We start from the raw sequence: 26,423 nt of genomic DNA, 5'->3' as shown, positions 1-26,423 counted from the left end.
TCATGGCCCACTTCAAGCTACCAGTGTGACATCAATTGGCAGGAAAATTTTTTGAAAATTAAATGGCTCTCATAAGCCTATAAGCTGGCTCCAATTTACACAATTCAGTATTGGAAACTTTGAATCATTTACAGCCCACAAAACAAGGAATTCAGATTTCCAAGTTTAATAGTCTATTTATTTAGTATCAACCATTTAAAAATATTATATGCTTTTAAAATATCAGCCTTCTACAAAAGCAAATACCACCACAACTTAATTATTGAAATTACATAGTTGATTAAATAAATCTATAAAGCAAATATAAGTACTTTATGTTGTTAGTCTGCTATTCTCTAAGAAATAGAAAAACATTTTTTTCCTAGACACCAATTTATTTTTTAAAACTGAAAACATCTTTATTTTTCTTATTAAAAATAATACATGATTTTTGTTTTAAAAAATCAGCTAACATAAAAAGTTAAAAGAAAAAAGTGAAAAACACTATAATTTTATTACCTAGGAATAGGATTAATAGTTTGATGTATACCCAAATATACATTTTCATATTACATATGTTGCTTTCAATTTTTCACATAAGAGCATTATCATGGTAATCACCCTATGTCAATAATATAAATTTCCATTATCATTATAAATGGCTGTATATATATTTCATTGTATGACCCATATTTAAAAATGAACTGAAAGACTCCTGTTTTAGGAAGACAGTAAGCTGTATAATTGTTTCCCTTTCGAAGGAAGATTTTTTTTTTAAGTCTTTGTAATTAGGCAGAAATCTCACAGATTTCACTGAAAAATTATGCTTTATAAAGGCTTTCAGCTAAACTGATGGAGGCAGTATTTTTTCTAAGTATTAAAAGAATCATATTAAAACAAAATGTGGAAGTAAGTGAAGATTTGCTGAGGGGGACGGCATCTTATTGGTCATTCTGTATCCTTGGTCCTTCCCAATCTGTACACCTAAATCACACAGCACTTGCTCCTTGCTCTTCGTGAGCATATCGTAGGCCCTTGGCATTCACAGCCTTTCCCAAACTCCAAATCAACAAATATTCTGTATTTCCTCCTTTACATATCATGTAGAAGAACTAAAATATAATAAAGCATTCTTTACATGGTCTTTCAAGTACTTGCATTTATAGAATTAAATCTAAAACAAGCATTTAATATTTTTGACACTGGAATAAACTTGAGGCTCTATTAATAAACTATATTATATCATTTGTACATTGTTTTTTTATTGTACAAATAAATGACCATGGAATCAAAAGATTCATAGTTTTGCCCCTGAACAGCCTATATGCAATAAACAATAGAGCAAATCTGACTTACTCATAAATTCTGCTATATTGCCCCAGGCGGGAGAGCTGGTCTGTTCTTGGCCACTCTGAGACTAAACACCTTATCTTTCTCCTTGGATATGGTTATTTGCAAAACAGGTTCCTTCCAGTGAAGACATATTTTATCTATATTGAACACTTCCTTTTTTGATGGGGGGTTGTTATAACCCTTGTCTTCTGTAAGCTTTGGTATAAGTGTGGTCTGCTTCTGCTGATGATTTTCCTGTTAACAATAACAAAAAATAACCTTAGAACATTCTTTACCCAGAGTAACGGTTTGTTTCATAGCTGTTCTCTCTGCCTGTTGCTTTCCTGAAATGTTTGCAATCTCCTGGCTTGGGCTTGAACCACATTGTAACAAAAAGACGTGTTTCTTGAGTATATCTGCAGACCACAAGTTAACCACATTTTCAACTTTTACTAATTTTTTTTGCTCATTTGAAAACCCATTTTTGCCTTGGTTGGAGGATTCTCAGAAATAGTTTAAGGAACCATGTTTTGTAGTTTCTATATCAAGCATCAGGTAGACTCCACGTCATGTACCTAAATCTACATCATATATCTAAATCACCTTGGAATTCAGCATTTCATTCTCTCTCTCTCCTAGACTTATATTTTAGGTCTTTTCACTTTTTCCTCTATTTCCATTACCACAACTAGTAGCTGGTTTTCCTTTAATTCTTCATGCCACTAAAAATGGATTTTATCATCTTGTGAGTGTTACTGCATACACAGGAAAGCTGTGTTGAGCTACAGAAGCTAGGCCCAACCCACTGGCTAAGTGACTTACTCCTTCCTCAGAGTGAAGAAACTCAAAATTAGCAAAAAAAAAAGCTCACTGCCCCTTTGGGCCGATCATGGTGATCACATCATAAGTTAATCAATGTCAAATCACTATGTCGTACACCTGAAACTAATACAGTATTGTATGTCAACTATACTTTAATAAAAAAAATATAAAAGCTGCAAATGTAAACATTTGAGAATGCAAATTATCATCAACGGTACTAAAAAAAATGTATACACATTTTAATTTAAGAGATGTTGTCTTAAAATATATATACATTTTTAGGTACCCTCTGTATATTATATAGGGGTATAAATCCATACTCTACCATTTTTTGCTTGTTTGTTTCTTCCCAAGAAAGGTAGGATAGACATAGGTTAAGTGAATCCTTTTGAAAAGCATTAAAAATACTTGCTTTTGTAAAACAAGTATTCTCTAAAACTGGAAAGAAAGAGAGAGATTATTTTACAGTAAAGAAAGTTTCTGTTCAGATACAACTGTGGGCTTTTCTACATGTTTCTGTAGACAGTTCAAGCTTCTTTTGACATCATTTTTAATAAACAGCAATACAATCCCAGATCACTTGAGTAAATGAATGCATTTGCAACATTCATTTGGCACCATATTCTCTTGATGATTATGGCATTTGATATGTTCTTTTTTGCCCTCTTTGTCAGCCTGGTTCTTCATGTCAATCTATAGTCTTTTATGTGGTTAACTTGACAGATGCAGGAAATTGCTGCCAAGCTTTGAAATGAATTTTTTCAGCAGTGGCATCTGGGTATCAGATGGTCCTCTTGGCTGGCCTCTTGTCTTGCTGCATGTTGGTTTTAGTGGGGTCTGGTGTAGCATCACCTGTTGCTATGCTCCCTTTTCCTCCCATATGTCCATTTCCCGTGATTCATGGATGAATGTGAGAATAAAAGCTCTGGTTCTGTCTTTATTTCAGACAAAATTCTACAGAAATATGTTAGAAGGTTCAGAGTTCTCTGTCTGACAAAGGGATACTTCCCTTTGGCTGGCATGCCTATCAGCTAATAAATTGGTTACAAAGACCGAGTTTTTAAAGGCATTTAAAATGAAAGGCAAGGAGAAGGATGATGATTAATTAGTGGAAGTGCCAGAACTGCTTTATTTCTTTGATTCACATTACATTAAGATGCTTCCATTGTTGTGCAACATGATCAGAAAGAAATTGTATATTTGTTTTATTATGTACTTGTACTTTGCAACGCTAGCTTTCTAAATTTAAAAAAGGAAATTATTTCCTCTGAAAGCATTGTTTTGTCTGCTTCCTGCAATCTCATTGTTTACATTTGTACCATATTTTTAAAACACTAAATAAGAGTTATAGGAAATTGCTATCGTGAAGAACTTCCTCATATTATTAAGCGCTAGTGAACGTGGGCCCAGGGGAAAATCCAGGGTATGCTGAAAGCACCAGGCCGACTCTCTAGGTCCCCTCGAACTCCGCCCTCCTCTGATGTTTATCTCTGGGCTGCTAGCACCTCTCCTTTCTCTCTCAGCAGACTACAGCTTTGCAAAACTCCAGGGGGAACCATTCACCCTGTACTCCCTCATAGGCAGGGGCTTGAGAAGTTAGGTCTTTCACTGTTCTCTATCCTCTCACTCCAGAGCCCCTAAGTCAAAACAGTCCTTTAACTGCTTAAGATGTTGTCCTTTAAAGGGACCCAAATTTGAGTTCTAGTCTATGCAACTACATCTTCCAAAAATGTTCTGCAAAAGGCCCAGGGGAACATAGCATGGCCCTGGTGAAGCTTTTTCTTTCTGTGCCTCTTTGGTTGTATGGACACTGGGGTGTTTCTCTTCCCACTCTCTAGCTCAGTAATGAAAACCTTTGCTGCGTTACTTGCAAAGAAAAGTTTCTAACGTAGTCGCATTCATGAGGGAAACTGCGATTAGGTGTGTTGGTGAACTGGGGCATTGCTCCAGCTAAGCTGCTCCGAGGGAAGGTACCACTGAATTGGTTACCATGCATGAGGAAAAGGTCATTATGTGGCACCTCCCATTTTCTCCTCACTGTGCGTCGTCTCCTGCATTTTTATAATTTGGCAAGGATAAGCAGAAAGGCAAGGAAGTACAATTGACTTTAAGGGTGTTTTTCTTAATAAAACAAAATAGCAGAAAGAAAACACTACCATGACAAATATGCAACAAATACTCACTATGTTTCACTCCAGGCTCTGTGAGCTTTCATAATAACTACAAACTGCTTACACTTTGGTAAAACTGCCTATAAAAAAAGCCAAAATTATTCGTCTGGAAATTGGTAATTTCTGTTCATGATCATAACAAATTTAACAGCTATATTTATTTTAAAATTAATACTTATTAAATTTGATTCCAAACGATGTTTTAGTGGTGCATATTTCCTTTTAAAAAAGTTAGTCTGTAGCTTATTGATTGCTTGTCATGTACCAATGATTGTGCTAAAAACATGGGAAAGACTGAGAAATTATATGTTACCTGCCCTTAAGAAACATACTTTATTGAGGAGCCTTGAAACAGATGAGGACCAAAGAGAAATGTATTGTTTAACTGTTAGAATATAGTAGCCACTACCATTTATTGGGTGTGCACTGTACACCGATTATTGTTTGAAATGATTTGCAAAATTCAATAATTTATTTCTCACAACTACCCAGTGTGGTGGCTCCTGTTACCATTGTTACCATTTTTCAGACAGGAAAACGGAGGTACAAGAGGTTAAATGATTCATCCAAGGTCATTGGTTGGGCTAGAATTTGATCCCAGGCCACTTGTCTCCAGAATCTAAACCCTTAACCACTTTATTATACTACCTCTAATGAAGGCTACATTGGGAGTTGGAAAGTAAACTAGGCTGAGCCCTTTGCTATTTCTGATGCTTTGCCCTGTCAGATCCTAAGGGAGACGAGGGGGAGGGTAGTGCTGCTCTTCCCCATTTTCCGTCTCTGTCTTTGGAGAGACCTGACCTAACCACCCGCTCCCAGAGAGCATTCTCCAGTTCCCAACATCTCCACATGCCCTTTGCACCCATTTTTCCTCTTTTATATTTCCTGTCTGGCCCCCCCAAAAACACTTAAGTTTGTAACACCTGGAGGTCAGGGATGGAGGTATATATGTATTTTTTTCTTTTTGTAAAGAAAGATTAGGTTCCATGATATTATTTTTCCCCATAAACGTCACCCATTGAGAGAAAAAAAAAAGGAAATTGGAAACTGAGTGTTTAAGAAGAATTTATCGTTAGGAGAGCTGATATGAAGGGCTTCGTGGGTGTTGCCCGGAAGTGGTTTCTAGTCACAATCAGGTCATTCTTAGCTCTGTTGTTGACACAATCCTTACTTTGTTTTCTTAGCCTGATTCCAGGTATGCAGTTGGCCCTCAATAATGTTTTGGTATGAATTAATACTGAATGAATTGTGAATAATATTAATTGTGAGTTAACTTAACCATGTAAGGAAACTATGGAAGTGGCTGTATTTAATAATGACTCTACTTATCCCATAGAAATAGAATGGAAACTAATGTAACATTAAACTAGAAATACATTAAGCCTATTAAAGTACGTAGAAGACACTATAATAATAATTGCAATAGGAATTTTCTTTAAGTGGATTATATATTTTGAGACTGTTACCTTTTTATCTTTAAAGTATTTTGCATTATAGAATCAGTTGTATAAGACTAAAGATAGCATCTTCTTTCTGTTCCACGGTAGTTGTTGTTATTTGTCTCTATACTAAATTCAGATCCTATGAGAATCCTCATTTCTTTTTTTTTTAACAGAAAGGTTGTGGATACCATCTGGATCTATTAATGGTGGCTGTCATGCTTGGTGTGTGCTCCATCATGGGCCTGCCGTGGTTTGTGGCTGCCACCGTTCTCTCCATCACTCATGTCAACAGCCTAAAGCTGGAATCCGAATGTTCAGCTCCTGGAGAACAACCTAAATTTCTTGGCATTCGGGAGCAAAGGGTTACAGGGCTTATGATTTTTGTTCTTATGGGTTCATCAGTGTTTATGACCAGTATTCTGAAGGTAATGAAATCTGCTTTGATGAATTTGAGAGAAGGCAGAGTATATTTATTATTGTTTAAGAAGTTTCATTTGATTCTAAGCCATCAATTTGCAAATATTGTGTGGCATATGATGAAAGTGATAACTTTCTTTACTACATTTATATAACTTCTTAACACGGGAAATTACACGCTATCTTTTAGAATCCTTAAATAGATACAAATTTAGTCTAGCAAAGTAAAATTTGATGTGTAAATTATTACTGTAATTTTGAAATGGTGATCAAGTTGTAGGCAAGAGTCACCCATTTCTGACTGACCTGATTTCACTGCAGACCTACACAAAATAAAGCTTTTATTTTCTTATCAGTGGACAGATATATTTGCAATTAATATTACCAAGTATAAGACAGAGGTACAGAAATAAGCAGTGTCGTGGTCATAGCCACATATGCAGTTTTATATTTTAAATGTTCCATAAAATTATTACATGGGCAGCATCATTTTGTATACTTATTTTTTTATATTTAAAATAATGAATCCATTTTGAAGAGCATTTTTTTAAAGAGTCATTATTTTTTCATGTGATTTTGGCAGATATTTCCATGGTGTGTTATTTGTATTTTAAATTATAACTCATTTTAGCTGCTTATAATTTGAAAATTCTAATTGATTAATCATTTATAAGTTTACTTGTGTTTAATTATTTCACAAGTATATTTGCAAGAATTAATTTCTATGTTATATAAATAATTATAGAAATAGGTTGATGCTGAGGTATTCCAATAAAAAGAGAAAAGTTGAACAATCCACATGTTCACAAATACCTCGTATAATGTAGGAACAATATGTAAATATTAGCTCCATTCTTCACCTTTAATCCAAATATTTTACCATTGTAAAACAAAATTGAAATTTCTCTAACATAGCATAATAGTAGCTAATATTTATTGTTTATTATGTGTCATGTGTTTTTATAGGTTTTGACCTGTTAAATATTCATAACGATCCTATTATTATCATCCCTTTTTAGATATTGGGAAACTAAGGCACAGAGAGTTTAGATAATTTACCTAAGGTTACACAGCTAAAAAGTGCTAAAGCTGGGATTTGAACCATCTCTACCAGCTCTGCCCTATACTGCTTCTAAAATATTTATTTTTCTGTGTTTTCCTTTGGTAAGTGCAAAATATTAGGGCCACATTACACTTGAAAATAACTTGTGTGCCTTTTCTCCAAATGTTCTTTTACAGTTTATTCCCATGCCAGTGCTGTATGGAGTGTTTCTTTATATGGGTGCTTCATCTCTAAAGGGAATTCAGGTAAATTACTTATAGCAACACAGGCACATCCAGGATGACTTATCTTAAGTTCTATTGATGCTAAGTCATGTGATAGTTAAGAAAATGACATCATCTAAGGAGCAGGTTTTAGACCACAATTAAATGTTTTCAAACTGATCAGATTTATAAAAGTTAAAGAAGATCCTCTTCAGCTTATAAAGTTCATAATCTTAGGGTACTGTTTTTTTTTTTACCATAAGTATATTAAAATGAAGAGGTTTAGATTTATAGCCCTTTTAGAAAATGAATCATAGTATGTTTCAGAATATATACAAATACTTTTAATCATTGATACTGTAATCATGGTTATGCATCTCCATGAGAATAGGAAAAAACTTTATGCATGAAGTTGTTCATTGTCACACATACTTTCAAAAGATTGGAAACAATCCAATTATCTAACATCAAGACATAATTAAAGTCAATGGCACATTCACTGAAAAGTGATAATTATGGTAACACTAAAAGTAACTTGGTAAAAATGTTTATGGCATAATGCAAAGTGAAGAAGTAGGAAAACAAGATGTACTTACCACAGGTTTATAAAGCTGTGAGTGTGGGTCGGATTAAAAAGGAAGGTGGGGAAATGAAAACAATTTGTTGAGATCGTTAAAGTAACAATAAAGGTATAGGGTAAAGCATTTTCAAAGTTTAAGGGAAACCTTAGTAATTGCTTAAGAAAGTATTGGTAAAATAAATACAGTTGGGTTACTTTTCTATTGCTGCTTAACAAATCACTGTAAAACTTAGTGACTTAAAACAACAAACATTTATCATCTCACCATCTCTGTGGGTCATGAATTTGAGAACAGATTAGCCGGGTGGTTCTGGCTCAGGATGTATCAGGTGATGCCATGGGGCTACAGACAAGGGCTGCAGTCACTTGAAGGTCTGAATAGGGCTGGAGGGCCATGTCCAAGGTGGCTCACCACACAGCTGTGGGAATGAGGCAGCAGCCTCTATCTGGCTGTTGGTGGGAGGTCTCCGTTTTTTGCCCCATGGGCCTTTCCATATGTCACGTGTCCCCATGGAACACTTAAAAAGTAACTTAGAACTTAACTTAAAAAGAACACTTAGAAAGTAACATGGAAGTTACTTTCCATCAGAGTGAGCAATGAGAGACAGAGAGAAAGTCGCTGTGCCTTTTGACTTAGTCTCCAAAGCCACTCGTGGTTACTGCCACTTTTTACTCTTTGTTGGAAGTGAATCACTATGTCTGGCTTGCACATGAGGGGAAGGAAATTAGACTCCATCTCTTGAAGAGAAAAGTACCACAGAATCTGTGGACACGTTTTAAAACCACCCCAAGTGTATGCTAAATCTTTACAGAGGCTGTTGGCAAATTGTTCCTGCTTATGTTCCTGGAGTGGGTTGAGTAGTGTCCTCCCCAAATTCATGTCCACCTGGAATTGCAGAATGTGACCTTATTTGGAAATAGAATCTATACAGATAATGTTAGTTATGAATGTCAAGATGAGCTCATCCTGGATTTAGGGTAAACTCTGAATCTAATGACTGGCGTATTTATAAGAAGAGAGAGGGCACGGAGAGACACAGGTTAGAAGGCCACGTGAAGATGGAGGCAGAGATTGGAGTTTTGCTGCCATAAACCAAGGGATATCAAGGACCACCAGAAGCTGCAGAGACAAGGACGATTTCTTCCCTGCAGCCTTCAGAGGGAGCACGGCCTGGCCAGCACCTTGATTTTGGCTTCTACAACTGTGGGAGAATACGTTTGTGTTGTTTTAAGTCACCAAGTTGTGGAAATTTGTTATGGTAGCACTAGGAAATTAATACAAATTTCAACTTAAATTTGCCTTTGAATAATCTTGTTTTCTAACTTAACATTCTTTATCAAACATACTTAAATTTTCTTCAAAGAGACTAATTTTGGGAGTTATTTAGTGTACAGTTTTTTTTTTTTTGACTAAAAGGAAAATATAAATTGGCACTTTTTCTATGACACAGCCTGACACATTGCTATTCAAAGACATAAAAGAAAAGTCACCTGACGGAATGTTATGCATTTGTCAAATTACCACTTGTTAAATGGAACACAGGGTGTGGGATGGTGAGCTGCGGTTCAACAACAGACCATGAGAGAAATTAAAATAGAGAAGTTTATTACTCACGGGTCCTGGAGGAAGTACCTGGCCTTGGGCCGCACAGGGAGGTTTAGGCAAAGTGAAGACAGAGAAAGGAAGAAAGGACCTGGAGTGCAGGCTGTTGTTAGGGTCTGTGGGTGGAGTGCTTTGGGGTTCCTGGGCCACGGCCAGATTGGTCAGCTCAAACCAAGAGAGCAGGGTTTTGGTAAGTTCCACGGGAGTCTTACCTAAGTTGCATAAGGGGAAGGCAGGGGAGACCGTTGATCACAAGGTCTGTTGGGGAAGTCATCTCAGGAACTTACATTTACTTGTGACTCTGTGGGCTTCTATCTAGGGAATGTGAGTGCACGGAGGCTAGTGTAGCTTAAGGTCACTGGAGGCTGCTAGGCTAAACAAAATGGGTGCCGAGGCAGCAATACCATGGAGTAGCTTAGCCAACCTCTTGACACCAAGGGGCAGTCAGCAAAGGAACTCTTCTCCTGAGTGAACAACTAGCCGCCTTCTGACTTCAGGAGAAGGAAAACCACTTAGGCCTTAGGATAGTGCTGGATATTTGAACTAAGACAAAACTTTAATATGAAGTCACTGTAAGATCATTCAACATCCAAAGTAGATAGGATGACTTTCTTCATCCTGACACTGGGTAAAATTAACTTGGGAGACGAAGGTAGTTAAGAAGTGTTATGCATTTAATTTTACTCAAATTAGTTTTAATTTGCTCGTTTATAATTTCATGTATAAAAAGTGTGTTTTGAAAGAATTGGTTTGGTAAGGCAGATAGGAAAGAGTATTGAAGAGGTTTTGTTTATTTGTTTTTTTTTGCCTTTGGCAAAAGTTCCATGAGTACTAATTGCATCTGTAAGTGAAAAGCATTTATTATTAGGCCCCAGGCTTACATAAATACAGCAGCAGAAGTTTAAGAAACAAAGTAAAATCAGTTTGATAGGTTTCAACAAATTTTTTTTCCTCCTAATTCCACTCACATGATTTTATACTCAGAAGGTTTAGAACTAAACAAGAATGTGAAGTTTTGGAATTATTTGGGGTGTGAATCTTTCAAATGAAAATTGAGGAAAACATAATCAAAGGCTCATGTGAAAAGCATAATGAGTTTTAAATAGCACACATGAAACAGCGAGCACGGTTTCACACTGAGAAACAGGGTTAGTGAAAATTTAAGTGAGCCCCAAGCTCAGGGAGTTGAAATCCCTATTTGGAATTTTGTGGTTAGTTCAGTGCAGAAGTTGGAAATTGATTTTAGGACAAGATTGAAGCCAAAGGCAAAACTCAGAATATATTTATCATTATTATCATTACTTAAGTAGTGATAAACATGTGCTGAATACCAACAGTTCAAGGAGCATGTTAATTAGTTACCCTATAGGTTATAGGAACCTATATTTTACCTGATTGCTTGGCAACATTAAGAAACTTATTATCTAGGCTTCTCACTGTGCAACATGGCAGAAAAAACAGATCACACTGTTCTCACGAATGCTGTTTTTGTACTCAGATATATAACCACATCTATATTCATTCCAACACTTCAGGAGTCCAAAGTAAAGCAAATGTGCCATTTAAACAATAACAATTGAAGCACCCACACACTGAAGTACACTTATGCAATAACATAGCTTAGCAAATGGAGAAATGGTGGCTGGGAAAAGTGAGTTCTGTAGAAACTGAAACATTGAGTTATAAGCCAGAAGATTTGACTTTATTTCTTCCATATTCCCACCTTCACCATCCACCAAGTTTTATTTGTTTGTTTAATGACATGTAATTATAAGAGATATTTAGGATATAGAAATAAAAAGACCTAATGAAATATTTGTGGACAGAGTGGAGAGGGGTGAGCCAGGAAAAAATTTATCACTTAGTCCTCTACATAGGTTTTCAATAAATGTGTTTGGAAAGTATTAATGAATATGAATAAATAAATGAACAGCAGATGAGCTAACCTACATATGATTCTGGTTTAGATGATTGAGGGTAGATCATGCTATGTCTTAAGACAGAAGGAAAGATGGGTTTATATTGAGTTTAGGATTCTTAATATACATACAAGCAGATTTCGGTAAAACAGGATATTTTGACCCTAACACTTGACTCCATGGACACTTGCCTCTTGGCATATTAGAATAATTTTGGAATATTTGATGAGAATTGTTTTCAGTTTGCTTATGAGTTAGCTAAGAAATAAAATCAAATATTATTTTATTCTTTTGAAAATGCATAATAAATATTACTGTAGAAATGGCATAAAAAAACTGACAGTGATGAAGCCATGTTCTAAATAATCACTTCTTGTTGGAAACATTCAAAACTGCAAAATTCGGCCTGAGAAATATTAAACAAAATGATATACATAAAACTGACATGCAATACAATTTGTTAGCAAGTAAAATATGATTAAAGATTTAAGGTTCCCATAAGAATTTAATCTATAAAATTCAAATTGAGAAAATTAGCTTTAGTAGATAAAAATAACCTCAAAGTCAAAACTATAACAATAATATTATATAGTCCAAAAATAGTTGTACTGTCTTTATGGTAAAATTTAAGCAGAAATACCATTGATCCAGATGAAAATAATTTTTGTAAAATACAACTGAAAAATATATAAATGTTTTGACAGTGCAGTATTGGAAATTGGTCAAGAAATTTACAAAATTTGCTCTGTAAATACTTTATTAACAATAATTCACGTAGATTGCATCTTTGTGGCTAAGATATTTATATTTGTAAAAACAACTCCAAAACTGTTAGGAATGAAAGCAGCAAGGCTAAAACAGCAGAGGCAAAATAAGGTCAAACCATCCTACTCAGCAGCTGGATGTGTGCTGAAGCTCAGGAGATAGAGCTGAAGTAGAGATCTAGGTCTGGGAGTCTTTAATAAGTATGTGAAAGTTGAAGCCATGAGTACGGATGAACTATCTCAGGACAGAAGAGAACAGAGAGTGGGAGTCCAGGAAGCCCTGGTGCTTAAGGGGCAAATAAAGGAGCAGAGTGTGATGTGACAACGTAAAAGAGGATAATGTGATGTTTGGTCTCTCAAGGCTATACTCTCCCAGGTAGCAACATTTAGCATTGGCTTTAATATTTTTAAATGTTTCTAAATTAGAACCCATGTCCATATTGAAGAAAACATGAAATATTATAAAACTGAAACCGTAGTATCTCAGTGTGCACATAACAATCCTATGGTTCCAGACACTCAGATGTCAACTTAAGTGTGATTCAAATGTACCATATATTGGGACCACGTTAAATGTTCACTTGTCCCTCTTGTATCGTTGTCTGTGAAAAGCAATTTAGTCTGTTTATCTTTTAGTTATTTGATAGAATAAAGCTCTTCTGGATGCCTGCAAAACATCAACCAGATTTTATATATCTAAGGCATGTACCACTTCGAAAAGTCCACCTCTTCACAGTTATTCAGATGAGTTGCCTTGGCCTTCTGTGGATAATAAAGGTTTCAAGAGCTGCTATTGTCTTTCCCATGATGGTATGGAACCTCTTTTTCTGTTCCTGTGATTGTCTGCTCTTATTGGAAACCCATGAACTGAAATTGAAACAATAGAGTCATTTTCAACAATTATTGGAAACCCTGGTATCGACTTCAACCACTAAAACTAGTGTCTATGATTGGGTTTGAGATTATATATGAATTTTGGTGATTCATATTACTTTGTCTCTGTCATTCTGAATTTTGGTTTAATTAATTGTTTATAAGAAAAAGTTTGAATTAATTGAAGTTGGGTGGAAAAATGTAAACTTTCAAAATTTAACTGTAAAGATATGCCAGGAAATCTGAAAAGTTAGGGGGATTTTTAAAGCTAGGTTTCATTAAGTATTTCAGACAAGTTTCAAATATTTCAAAAAATATACTAAATTTGATTGACTATAAATAATTTAAAATATTATCAACATAGATGAGAATGGTTTAATGTTTATTTAAAATAATGTCAACTATTAACTACACGTATTTAAGAAAACTGTCAAATATATTTTATACATTTTTAAAATAGCTTATTTAAATGACTCCTATAATGAGTAACATCACGGCCATTATTCTGAGGATGTAGTAAGAAAGAGAAAGGTAGGAAGCAAATGTACAGACAATTTATATATATATATTTCTTCAAATTTCACTTTAATCTCAGCCCTAATTGAAATTGACTTGTTTCTACTGAAAAACAAATCTATATATCTCATTTCATGCCTTCCATGTTTTCCATTATTTTATTATTTACTTCAGGTGTTAGCTCTGGTATTTGTAAGAAAGTTGATGGACTTCTTGTTTACCAAACGGGAACTCAGCTGGTTGGATGATTTAATGCCTGAGAGTAAGAAAAAGAAACTGGAAGATGCTGAAAAAGAAGTAAGTAAGAGCAAAGTAAATATAAAGAGAGCACTTGCACATGAAAGCTTTTTGCAAAACTAAATTATTATGTTTATCTTTAGATAGTTAATGATTGCTAACAACCAGGTGGACATGTTTGAAAGATTAATGTTTAAAATCATAAAGTTGGAATGTGAACAGAGAGAAAGAGAGCATATGTCATACGAGGAAATCAAACCCTAGTGAAATATGCAAATAACTTTGTCATTATCCCCTGAATTGTACAGTTTATTTTTCTGATTCTTTCCCTGTGGATGACAGAAACTTACCGACGCCTAATTATTTCCAAATTATGGTCATGCAATGATTGCTTTTTGGTGGAATATGTGAGAAGCAAAAGAAGACATTATCATTGTTGGTATTTTTCTAGGGGACAAAGTTTTAATTAACAAATTCTAATCAAAAGATAAAGTTAGCTATTCTTGACATAGATGAAATGCTTAAGAGGAACATGTTGATCTTATTTGCTTTCAAAGTGATTTACGATTGAGTAAATATTGTCTGAGAAACTTGGGACTTAATTACTTTCCCGGATTACTGATTTATCCTTTCTGTTTCATATACTAAAACAATTTAAGTTTTATGATGTATTTAAAGTTCATGTGTAAGTGTGTGTCTATTTTGAAGGTTAGTAATCATAATATTTTAAAAAGTATTTAAAAACTACAAAGAGTAGAAATGAAAAAAGTGACCAGTACATGATTTAGCAGAATGATTGAGCCCATAAATTATAAAACAGAAACAAAATTTCCATGTGAATAGAAATGAAGATGAAAGAAAATATTTGATGAGAATTGTGCATTATTTTTTCTACTTTTCCTTCTTCTACAAGGTGGTCGGTAATTGTATTCAAATTCTTATCTACAGTGCATTTTCTCAAACCATGGATATATTCCTTTCTGCTTTGGGGAATCTGCAAACATTTCAATGGTTAGGTTTTATTCAGTCATTAGGTGAGGTTTGATTAGGATACAAAGTCTAATGAGATTTATGCTTAGATGTTTCTACAAATATGGCTGTCTCCTATGTGACTATCTGGCATTTCTTCACTTTTTCATAGTGTCCTGTCACTGACAATGAATCCCCCATATTTAGAAATTGATTACAACGATGTATCTTAATACCGTATGAATATTTTAATTTTCCCAAATATTGTAGGAAGCATACTTACACTCATACTTCTAGTAATATTTATACACCATTAAAATATCATATTATAAAATTATGATTTCCTTGTGGTATATTTTTAAGTAGGGGAGTTTCTCTTAAATAATGCTTTAACCAGGGTATTTTGATAGCCTCTATTTCTCTTTTGGGCTTCTTTAGGTAAAGCTTTGCTCTCATCCTCAGATACTATTCAAGAAAATTATGACATAATTTGGTATAAATTAAATGTAAACACGATGGACACCAGAATATAGAAATTCTAAAGTCAAATTACCCATCCTTGAGGTAATTAAAATTATTCAGGTTGAAAACAATTTCCAAGAAGATTTAAATTCCAAAGAAAACAATTTTGAATTCATAACTCCTTGGCCATGAGCCTCCCTCAGTCTTTCTAATAATGAGGATACTATTAAGTATGCTAAAGCAGTAACTTACAAATGTAATTTTGCTTTATTTTTCCGCTTTGATTTCCTGTCAAATGTCTTCACCACTCTATGGGAAAACCCTGGCAACAGCCCCAGCCATCTAATCATCCCTTCCACAACATTCTTCTTAGGCCACACCCATACTATGGAACCTTCTTACCCTTCTAGAACTTTGTAAAATGAAAAATGATATGTATACATATATAACAAATTATGTTTAATATTTTCCCTTCTATCATTAGAAAATTAGATTCTCCTTTTATATGTCGGTGAAGTAGAAGAGAACAAATTTGATAGGAATAATAAATGTATTAGAACCTGCTGTTTCCACTGCCCAGAACCACTCACACAGCTGCATATGTATAGTACTTACATGCATAAGTGCCAGCTGTCCATTTTGGAAGTTATTAATCTCAGATAGGCAGAGACCCTACTTAATGAGCTTCTCACCTTCGTACATTATAGACCCACAGTACTCCAATGGGTGTTTACTGTTTTGTGATTATGAAGATAAAGATTTTAGAAGGAATTAAGTAGTACTAAATTTCCTAGAACTCATGTTTTCCAAAAGGATACAAAAATAGATTAAAGATCTGTTGAGGCAAATTTACAGCAGTATCCTTCAGATCTGCGTCTGAGAAAAAGTGGGGGAAATGCCTTGCAATCCATTAATCAGTCAGGTTTACAGACTTTTAAAATCTCAAAATAGATTCATATGATGATACTTTCATGTGATCCTCAGTAAAAGGAAAGAAACAAGAGAATCAATAATACAGTGAAGAAATAGTCCATAATTGAACATTGAAATACAGTCTGACCAATGCAGAAAAAGTTAATTCTCCACGTAACACCTGGAGAGAGAAAAGCAAGTTTAAAGATGTTCACTTTTTAACTTGGAATTAGTATTAAAAGGGTATGATCAGCATAGAGAGTAGGAAGATTTAAGAGGGATTACGCTACAACTTAAATTCTGGTTGATTTTCTGCTTGGACACCTGGATCTTGGAATTTCATCTTCTTGAGGTTGTGGACTCCACTGAAGAATGTGACCTTACTGTGTCCAAGGCCCTGTCTTTCCAGAGATTGTGCTTCAAGGTGGTAAATGGACAACTTCTCCAGAAATGTTGCATTTCTGCAATTGCTCTAATTAATTGAATAACTGATTGTGATCTAGGAAGATGATAAATAGCAGAGATGTCTCAGCTCCCTGAGACTTGCATTTAAAGTAGGCTCACCTCTTGTCCTTTTGATGATAGTTACAAGCTTGTACTTTTATCCTCTAGGGTTTTCCTATCAGTAGCCCACTTCTGGTCTTAACGGCACTGAGAAAACATTAGTTTGACCTTAAAATTCAATAATGAGTTAAGCAGAATAAATAGCTACACAGGCCAGTCCAAGGTCGCAGAGCTTCTGTTCCAAATTTTCATGTACTTCATGCATATGCATATGCATATGCTTCAGTTTTTAGAAAGAAAGGATTATAATCAGGATAGAAATGAATATTGGAACCCTGACATTTTGCACATTGCTCTGTGTAAAGGGAAGACTGCAGAATCAAATCCTGGATGTCCAAATGTGCTCGGAGTATCAACATGCCTTCCTTCCTACTTAAATATTCTCTAGGACATTGTACAAATTTGACAAAAGAACTGCTGTGAAAAGCAGAAAGCCCCAGCAGAATGTTTGCTCCTGGGTTGGGGAGAAGGCAGCTAATGTTCCATAAATCCTGGAAATTCAACTCTGGACAGTGATCATGATATTGACACTTCTTGGTTTATGGGAGGTTCACTCTAACTTATATGTTGTAGGGAAAAACAAAAAGGGGGCAAGTGGAACTTGTGATCTGTATGAAGCAGGGTCACAAACAAGGCCAAGAAGATGCAAAAGCAATCTAAAAACAAGTGCAATTAAACAAATTACAGAGCATGCCTTACTGCTAAGAAAGATCAGGATCAGTTGTAGATTTGGAAGCATGGCCTAATTATGACACAGACAAATGTTATTTCTAATTGTATCTGAGCGTGAGGCAAGCGCCTTCTTCATCAAGCAGTGGGCTTTCCAAGGGTAGTCCCAGAATCTCTGCAGTATCAGCCAATACCCGCACTGTGTTAGAAATGCCGATTCTTGGGCCCTACTCCAGACCTTCTATTCAAAACTCTGGGGATAGGGCCAAAAATCTGTCAGCAAGAGCTCCAGGTGATTCTGATGTGTGCTGAAATTTGAGATGATATCTTTCCTAAAAACCACAGAATATGTATCACTAGAATATACTCTTCTAAATCCAAGAGTACTCTTATCAGAATTTTTGTAGTTTATAATAATTTAGATTAGTCATTTGGAGATGCTGAATAAAATATTCTGATGAAAAACATACGCCATATCCATCCATTTATATAAATTCTGTGTGAACTACTCCTCCGCCCCATATTTCTTTTGTATTTCTTATGTATTGGCTCTTCTACCTGTTGGAAATTTTAAGAAATACCTCTTAGAGATATAACACTTTATGATTTTCAAAGTATTATATATGTATTTCAAAGTATTATATATGTATTATATATGTATATATGTGTATACAAGTTTAATCTATTATATGCATATATATACACAAACACTACATGTAATATTTGCAGCATTACCTAGTCTATTAGTAATCGAGGAAGAGAATGGTAGACACTTCTGATGTTCTTTGGCCTTGTTTTCTTCTTAGATAAAATAAAGGGGTTAAGCTTGTTTTCTGAAGTCCCTTCCATTTCTTATGCTCTATGAATTCTAGAATTGCTGAATATTTTCTCCAATACTCTAAGCATCTCTGTGGACATTGGCTCTCTGCTGTTGCTGTTTGTAACTTTGGGCTATTTGAGGACTCCTACACTTTACCTGAGAAATGGAAACAGTAACAGATGCTTCCTGTTTCACGAGGGAAGAACATTTGTTAGGTATCATGGTATATGAATTGTATTTTTTATGCTATTACACAATATAATTCATGATGTAATTTTATGCATAACAATGTATTCATCAAAACACCCCACAATTTAACTCCAATTTTATTTTCCAGTTCTACTCAGCAGGCCTTTGGCTACAGCCAGGCTAGTTCATTGTCATGCAAACACATTTTATTTATAGCTGCCTTTTATCCTTCGCCCACATATTTTCCTCCTGCCTAGGGTTTCTTCCTGTCTACTACCAAACTGATCAGATAAGACTGGCTCAGAGATCACTTTCTCTGCTCCCATGCTTTTTACAGTGATCCTTCTCATCTTTTGAGAGCGGGTTTATATCTTTCTTTTTATCGCTGTATCCCTAGTACCTGGCCGACTACCTGTCATATATTGGGTTCTCTGAAAAGTCATGACTGTATTTTTTTCTGTTTTTCATTGCAAAAATGCGTCATGACTTTCCCGACAACCCAATATATGATACTTAATACATATTAGTTGAATGGATTCATGAATAGCTCCTGGGTTATTCTTCTCCTTCACTGTTTATCTAGCTCATATTACATGCTCAGTAAATGTCTGAGTGCTTCTGAATAGGTTGATATTTTTAAGCATTCATTTTCCTGCCTTGTACTGGATATAGCATTAATTGTCTTCCGCTTTTTAGTATCTGAAAAATGCTTTGACTACCTTTATCAAAAGATGGTGTTCAAATTACAGTATAAATATCCCTGAGTCAAGTTGGCGAAACCCCTCAACTGTCCTTTGATCAACTTTGATCATCATCATTTCAATGTTCAGAATATTGTAGAATTTAGCATATTTTTGAAGGACGGACCTTATATAAATGAAGTGCTGAATGGAGCTCATTTTAAGGTACTTCTGACTTAAAAACTGATGGGGATTCAGTTAGCCTTATGCCCTCGCTCTCTTTCCCTGTATGATTGAGATGAACTAGGCTGTGACTGTCGTGATGGCCAGCGCCCGATTTGACTGCGTCTCCCGAGTGTCAGTTTTTGGCTTCCTCGGAGTGCTGCCTGGGATGCTGCCGGCCCTCCATCCCGCTCTGGGGCCTCCCAGCTTCCTTCTGGCACTAAAGGCAGCGGCTGCTCTGCCACCCTTCTCTTCAGATAAGCATGGCTTGAAAATGCTATCTTTAGAGGTGATGAGTTTTTGTTTGGATAGAATTATGACTAGTATAAAGCCCACACATGCTAACCAGCCACAGAGTGCAAAATAATTATTGAAAGCAATTTGAGAGAAAAGTGGAAAATCATCTGAGGAAAAAAACAAAAATTGTTCCCAAAGCATCGGTCCAACTTTCTGCTGTGAGATTGGATCTTGAGCTGTAGTTTTCTGCTGCCAGGTAACCTAAGCATCGGTGGCACTGTTCTCTTCAGCTTTTTTGAATTTTACTCTTTATTAAACCTTTCTACTTGGCTTTCTGACATTTTATTCCAAGTAGGTCAGAAAAGATATCTTTCTCTCTCTCATATATATATATATATATATATATATATATATATATATATATATATATATGGGATATCTATATATCTATATATAAGGGAGGGATATGTACATTGGTGAAATACTGTGAATCAGTTATAATCATCAAGGTAAATTATATGGATATCTATATATCTATATCTATATCTACACCTATATCTATATCTATATAGATATAGATATAGGTATAGATATAGATATAGATATCAAGCTGACCTTTCAGTGGACTATCAAGGAAAGAACAGGATTTTGGTTGTATCTTGATTTTCCTTAAATAGAGTTGGGATCACTGAATGTTTCCTCTTTATGTCCCTCCCTGTTCATTAAGGTAACTTTTTCTATAAAAAATGTAACCATATCTACTTGAAAGGATACATATGCTCTGCTCATGGCCTCAGTAATGTGTATTTAAGGTAATATGACGTATATATTATGTTCCATATAGAGTGACTAACCCATTTGCAAGGCATGCCTCATTCTACGCTACAGATTTGCTCTGCTCAGATGCTTACATGTGTAATTTCAAACTAGTGGTACCATCTATTCACCTTAACTTAGTTCCAATAGTATTGCCAAATGCCAAGGGGAATAGGTATAATACATAAGTAATAAAATACATCTGATGGGTCTTAACTTTTTTTCCTTAAAGAACAACAGAGAAGGAGAATAGAGTTAATTTCTGTAATGCAAAGGAGTCACAGACACGTCACTGGTACCAGAGAGTATAAATGTAACACATAGGGTTTTGGTGGAGGGGGTGGTGCTTATAAGCAAAGAAACAGCAGAGCTCATGCAGTTGCCTGGCTTCTCCTTTATTCCACAGCTTAGGCTGGGCATACATATTCTGTACACAGCATGGCAAGGTCCTAGCAGAGGGGAGCTTGCCTTGGTCGTCAGGTTGGATGTGTAAGAGAGCACTTCAAAAGTAAAAATGAGACCTGACCCCTGCATTATATTGTATATCCATAGATTAGTTGAAGAGGCTCTAGAAAACACTGTTTCTTTAAGTAACAAGAAATATGGCTAGGGCTTTTTAGACGAGGCAGCAAGGAAGTTGAGTGCCAGGTCTTCAGCCCTGCATGCCGGGACTAATGACATCAGCCAAACGTTGTATCTTTCTGGAAGCTGGTGAAGATCAGCCAAGCTACTGCTAAGCTACGGAAAGAGGGCAGGCAGTGAGCCTCCAGGGTCATCCTCTTTTCTCTCTTCAGTTCCCATTTGGTCAGGGAGTCACCTACCTCTTCATCTCTAGACAACTTAAAATTCCATTTCTGGAGTTGGAGCCAATAATTGTAACATTTTAAAATGGCCCCAAATAGTTCTCTGAACTCGAGCATCGCTAATGGACCCATTTAAAAAGAAATGCATTAAACAGGAGCTATAATCTATAGATAACTAAATTTCATTTTTGGTGCATGGAAAAAAGTCGATGATAACAACACTGAAAACTAAACCAGGACATTTCAGTTTGGTAGCATAAGATTAGCTTCATCCCAAAGATATAGTTTTAGAATGCTATATATGAAGAAACAAATATATAAAGCATTTCTGTAAGAAGAAACCCGACGCATAAAACAAAAGCCTAAGATGCATCCCTAACTGGCGAGCACATCGGTGTTTTGGTCCATACCAGAGGATATCTTCTACTGTCTCTTTTTAAGTCTCTCAAGTCTCTAAAGCAGTGGTTCTCAAAGTGTGGTCCTCAGACCAGCATAAACAGTGTCACCTGGAAGCTTATTGGAAATGTAAATTCTTGGGCCCTACTTCACAACCACCGAATCAGAGACTCAGGAGGTGGGGCCCCGCAATATGTATTGTTAACAAGCCCTCCAAACGATGTAAACTAGTATTTGAGAAACAGTGCTCTAAATACTATCCCTCATTCCTTTCTAATAGAACATTCTGGGAATATAATTTCAGCTTTATAACAATGAAAATGATTACATTACCCATACTTTTGTCCTTGTAAAATTTAGATTAATAAAAAAAAAAAACCTGCTTGGAAATTAACCACGTTTTACATTGAGTGACATGAAGGAGATTGTTGTTAGCATTTAAATTACTTTGTGATATGAGACTCTCATTAATTACTTATGTTCTTGGTAGCTGATGCTTTATTGAAAGGACCTGTGCTAGCATTAATAAATGCAAACAAAGTGGAAGGTCCTTGGGTTAATGAGATAGTGAAACATTAATCTGTGTTCCTTCTTCACTGTAAAAGGGAGCTTCATCGGCTTCACTTGATATATTTTACATTTGTCTTTCCAGGAAGAACAAAGCATGCTAGCTATGGAAGATGAGGGCACAGTACAGCTCCCATTGGAAGGGCATTACAGGTAAGATAAAAACAATTTGAGGAATGGAATGCATTGTTATGTGCTCTACTTAAAAATTTCATAGTGTGTGGATTCCCATGGAGGTTTGCTAAAGTTGTGTTAGAGTAGAAAGAACTGAAACTAGGAATTAGATTACCCTGTCCCAGTACTAAGCTCTGGCACTAATAGCTGTGTGACTATGACCAAGTAGCTTAAAATGAAGGGGAATAGGGCGCTGTGTTTGAAGCCTTTTCTTCTCATATTTTATAATGGATACAAAAGGTCTCTTTCATATCTTCTGAAAATAGCACCTGAAGACAGATCCAGATTCAATTCTGGGATCAATGAGCCAGGTATTCACTAAATAGGTCACAGGTAAATGTTTCATCTCTGGGAGGTTACCCCTTAAAAAAGGCACCCCCAAAGACTTAATCTATTTCCTGAATTGAAAGATTCAGCTATACCAGTCATTTTAGGAAATATTTATGTAACTCTAAAATACACTAATTGTGTTTATGCACAAAGGCATAGCAAAAGAAAGCAAACTCATAACTTATAATAAAAAAACTTTTGAAAGTATTTGGCCAAAAATTATGTATATAGTCTCAAAGTTCTTAAGGCTAATTTAAGGCAATGCCAGTAAAACAAAACAAAACAAAACAAAACAAAATAAACAGAGAACACTTTTCTCTGAGGAGGAAATTTGTCATAGTGTTAAAAGAAAATGGGAGAATCTGCTGGATCTTCAGTTTCTGATGGTAAAATCATATTCCCTAGATTTAAAAAATATAATTTATGTACTACTTAAGAGTGAGCACAAGTTTAGAAGGTGTTTTATCTTTTTTTTAAGCAATATTTAAGTTTTAAAATCCTGTTGATTGTTTAGTTGAGTCAGCATATTTCCCAGTGCATTCTGTGGAAAGCTAATCTCATGTGGTACCTTTCAAAAGGATCGTGTGATTAAATAAGTTTGGAAAACATCCCATACTGTATTCCAGTTTCAAAAGTCACAAAGAACACTGGCATATTAAAAAAATCTAACTAGTGGGCTGGCCAAGTGGCTTGTTGGTTAGTTGGCTTGGGATGCCAGCTCTGAGCAGCAGGACCCTGGTTCAGATCCCACATGAGGGCCAGTGACGCTGCACCCTCTACAACTAAGATGGTGAACAGCAGCTTGACCTGGAGCTGGGCTGCCGTGAGTTGCCGGCTACGGTGTAGGCTGCAGTGGGGCTGGTCGGTAGCTGGCATGCACTTTCATGAGCTGCCATGAGCTGCTGTGAGTGGCCATCCAATGGCTGGCCAGCAACTGCCTCACCTGGGAAAAGCGCAATGATGGCACCATAATGGGCCAGTGAAGTGATGTCCTCCAAAACTAGACTAAAGAACAAAAGGATAGCAACTTGTCTGTTCCCCTCCCCCAATTCCCCAAGAAAATCTTAAAAAAAACCCCAAAAAACTAACTAGTACTGCATTTTTAAAAAGTTTAACTGTTTAATACAGCATTTTCTAAGCTCTTTTGCTCACAAGACAGTCACATAACATTGTTAAAAACCTGTATTCCACATGACACTCTCTTGGGAGTTTCTTCATCTCAGGCTTTGAGTTCCCAGAGGCTGGATGAATCAGAAAAGTTAAAGAACACATGTCCAGGTTGGGCAAGGGAGGGGCCTGCGAAACACAAGGTTTTGCTCCACACCTTAGTGTTTCTCTTAAAAGCTGGGTTTGTTGCCCTCTTGTGAACAACCACCAATGAGGATCATGTGAGGTCCGCCTAGGATTTCTGTAGAACATAATTTTTTTCACAGCAGAGTATCCTTTCTATGTGTGGCAAGAAGAGTGCTGTTTTCTCAGTCAATGAACCTTTCCTTGAGTTGGCCTGTGATGCATCCCTGCTGCCATTTAGTTATGTTTCCTGCCCTGGGAATGTTTTGGAGCATTCTAAAGTTCTCCTCTAATTGGTGCCATTTTAAAATGTAAAAAAAGCACCCAGCATAGTTACTGATGCTGATATTGTAGGCTCCCCCAGCCATTTGGAAAGTCTTCTGCCAAATACACAGGCTGCCTTCACTTATTCAACAGATATTTATTGAGTCCCAGGCTCTGTCTAGGTCTTGGGGGAACAGCAGTGAACCAGTGGACCAAAGGTCAAGGATTCTTATCCTCATGAGCCTTATATTCAAGTAGACTAGAGGCAGGAAGAGACAGAAAGTTAACAAATGAAGAGGTCCTATGAAGTTATCTGCTGTGCTGTGAATGTTAGAAGAAGGCAATGAACATGCAGAATCCAATCTCTGTAATGTGACATGAATTTGGAAAACCATAGGCAAAACCAGTTCCTATAAAACTAGAATCTTTTTTTCATAGATTTTTTTTAATAATTAAGGAAAGTATTCAATACTTCTTAATTTTTAGTTATCAAAAATACTGTATGGAGGCATGAGATTGTCCTATATTTAGTTTCTATCGCTAGATAACTTCAGTTACTTATTGAATGATTATTATTTCATTTTGGGTAAACTCCTATCCAGAGATGATCCATCTGTGATCAATATTTCTGATGAAATGTCCAAGACTGCCTTGTGGAGGAACCTTCTGATAACTGCCGATAACTCAAAAGATAAGGAGTCAAGCTTTCCTTCTAAAAGGTTTGAATTATAAAATAATGGGTCTTTATACTTATCCCAGTCATTTTTTATGACATGAATTCACAAGCAAAAGAATAGTATTAGTTTTCATTGAATGTCGATCTAAAATATTCCAGAAAATTCTTTTTAAAACTGGGTAGAAATGATCATATTTGTTATGTTTTTCATCTCCCTTTCAGATTAAATGCTCACTCCAAAACTATGACAGTGGGGATAAATGGTGCTATAAATGAGTCCCAGTGCATGACATTTTTGGACATTCATTTTGGCCTACTCTTTTGCAGTGGGATTTTATTGTATTCCCTTATCATCATCCACTTCCCAAGATCCCCATAGATATCTGACCTCATTTGCACTCTCCCATTTTCCTTTTTTAAACCAATATGGCATATGCAATGATGATTTTGCATTTAGTATATTTCCAGTCTCCTATTCCAACCCCTTGAACATCTTCCCAACCTTCTTATCCCAAAACTTTCAGCTCCAGAAAGCTCTACCCATTTCTACTTCTCTGTATGAAAACATTACAAACAACTCCTATCGTTGTGGATGATAGTTTTAAATGCATGCTGGAGGAAGTATGTGTCCTTAAATATCAAGAGTCATCCTAGGATTTCCAACTGATTTTCCAGAATTTATAAATAAGAGTTCAAACTATCAGCCTTTTTAAAGCTGATCTCATGAAAAATCTCTATGTTATGCTAATATCTCTTCTTATTAAAGAGCGATTGAGGGATTTGGGACAGTGTTTAATGATTAAGTTCCTTTATTTTCATGACCTTAAATTAACTTTTTCTACTTAATTTTTATATCACATTTTTGTCATAAGCTCCCCTTCCTAATCACTCTAGAAGCTGATTCCCCAAAGGTAAGATCCTCTCCCTCAAACCTATTCCTTGGTTGTATTTCCTTATGTTAAATGGTGTCTTCTAGAAACCTAGTCAGCCTATGTTCTCTGTGTGAGTTTTGGGGAGGCAAAAGGCAGGGAGAGCGGTGAGCTTAGATCCATGATCAGACTGAGTGTTTATGGTGTTCCTATGACTACTCAGCTCTTTAAGAAGGTTTGGAACTCGAGTGACTTTTTCCCTACGTGACTTAAACAAATGCATCATATACAAATCAACAAATCTCACAGAACTATACTTAGTAATGGCATCAAATTTCTCTATCGGAAAAACAGTTATCCCTTGAATTGAGAGATTACAGAGCTGGGAGCTTCCGTTTATGCACCGTCATGCTTCCAAACCTGAAAGCTTCACCTGGCTTCAGGAGAAATGTTTGGAAACATGGGCTAGGACAAGGAGCTACGTTAGACTTAGAGAATCTCTCTTGTTGCTGGTTTTTGTCACCCCAAAATGGCATGCTGCTTCCGTGTCATCTTTATCCCATACAGCATAAACAAGATAAATCGTGAATGTG

At 35.8% G+C, this 26,423-nt stretch overlaps 1 protein-coding gene across 1 annotated transcript in view; it reads left to right on the top strand.

The window, feature by feature from the left end:
• Positions 1 to 26,423, top strand: part of SLC4A10 (solute carrier family 4 member 10) — a 200,567-nt gene that overhangs the window by 167,759 nt on the left and 6,385 nt on the right. The window contains exons 19-24 of the mRNA XM_019636818.1: positions 5,920 to 6,171; positions 7,403 to 7,471; positions 12,932 to 13,105; positions 13,859 to 13,981; positions 22,313 to 22,380; positions 24,888 to 25,004. Coding sequence (XP_019492363.1) covers positions 5,920 to 6,171; positions 7,403 to 7,471; positions 12,932 to 13,105; positions 13,859 to 13,981; positions 22,313 to 22,380; positions 24,888 to 25,004 — 803 coding nt within the window. The remainder of the gene's footprint in view (positions 1 to 5,919; positions 6,172 to 7,402; positions 7,472 to 12,931; positions 13,106 to 13,858; positions 13,982 to 22,312; positions 22,381 to 24,887; positions 25,005 to 26,423) is intronic.

The sequence above is a fragment of the Hipposideros armiger genome, unplaced genomic scaffold, assembly GCF_001890085.2.
Source record: "Hipposideros armiger isolate ML-2016 unplaced genomic scaffold, ASM189008v1 scaffold_30, whole genome shotgun sequence".
Lineage (NCBI taxonomy): Eukaryota > Metazoa > Chordata > Mammalia > Chiroptera > Hipposideridae > Hipposideros > Hipposideros armiger.
Note: the sequence above shows the minus strand (reverse complement) of the source record. Positions and strands in the feature narration are given on the sequence as shown.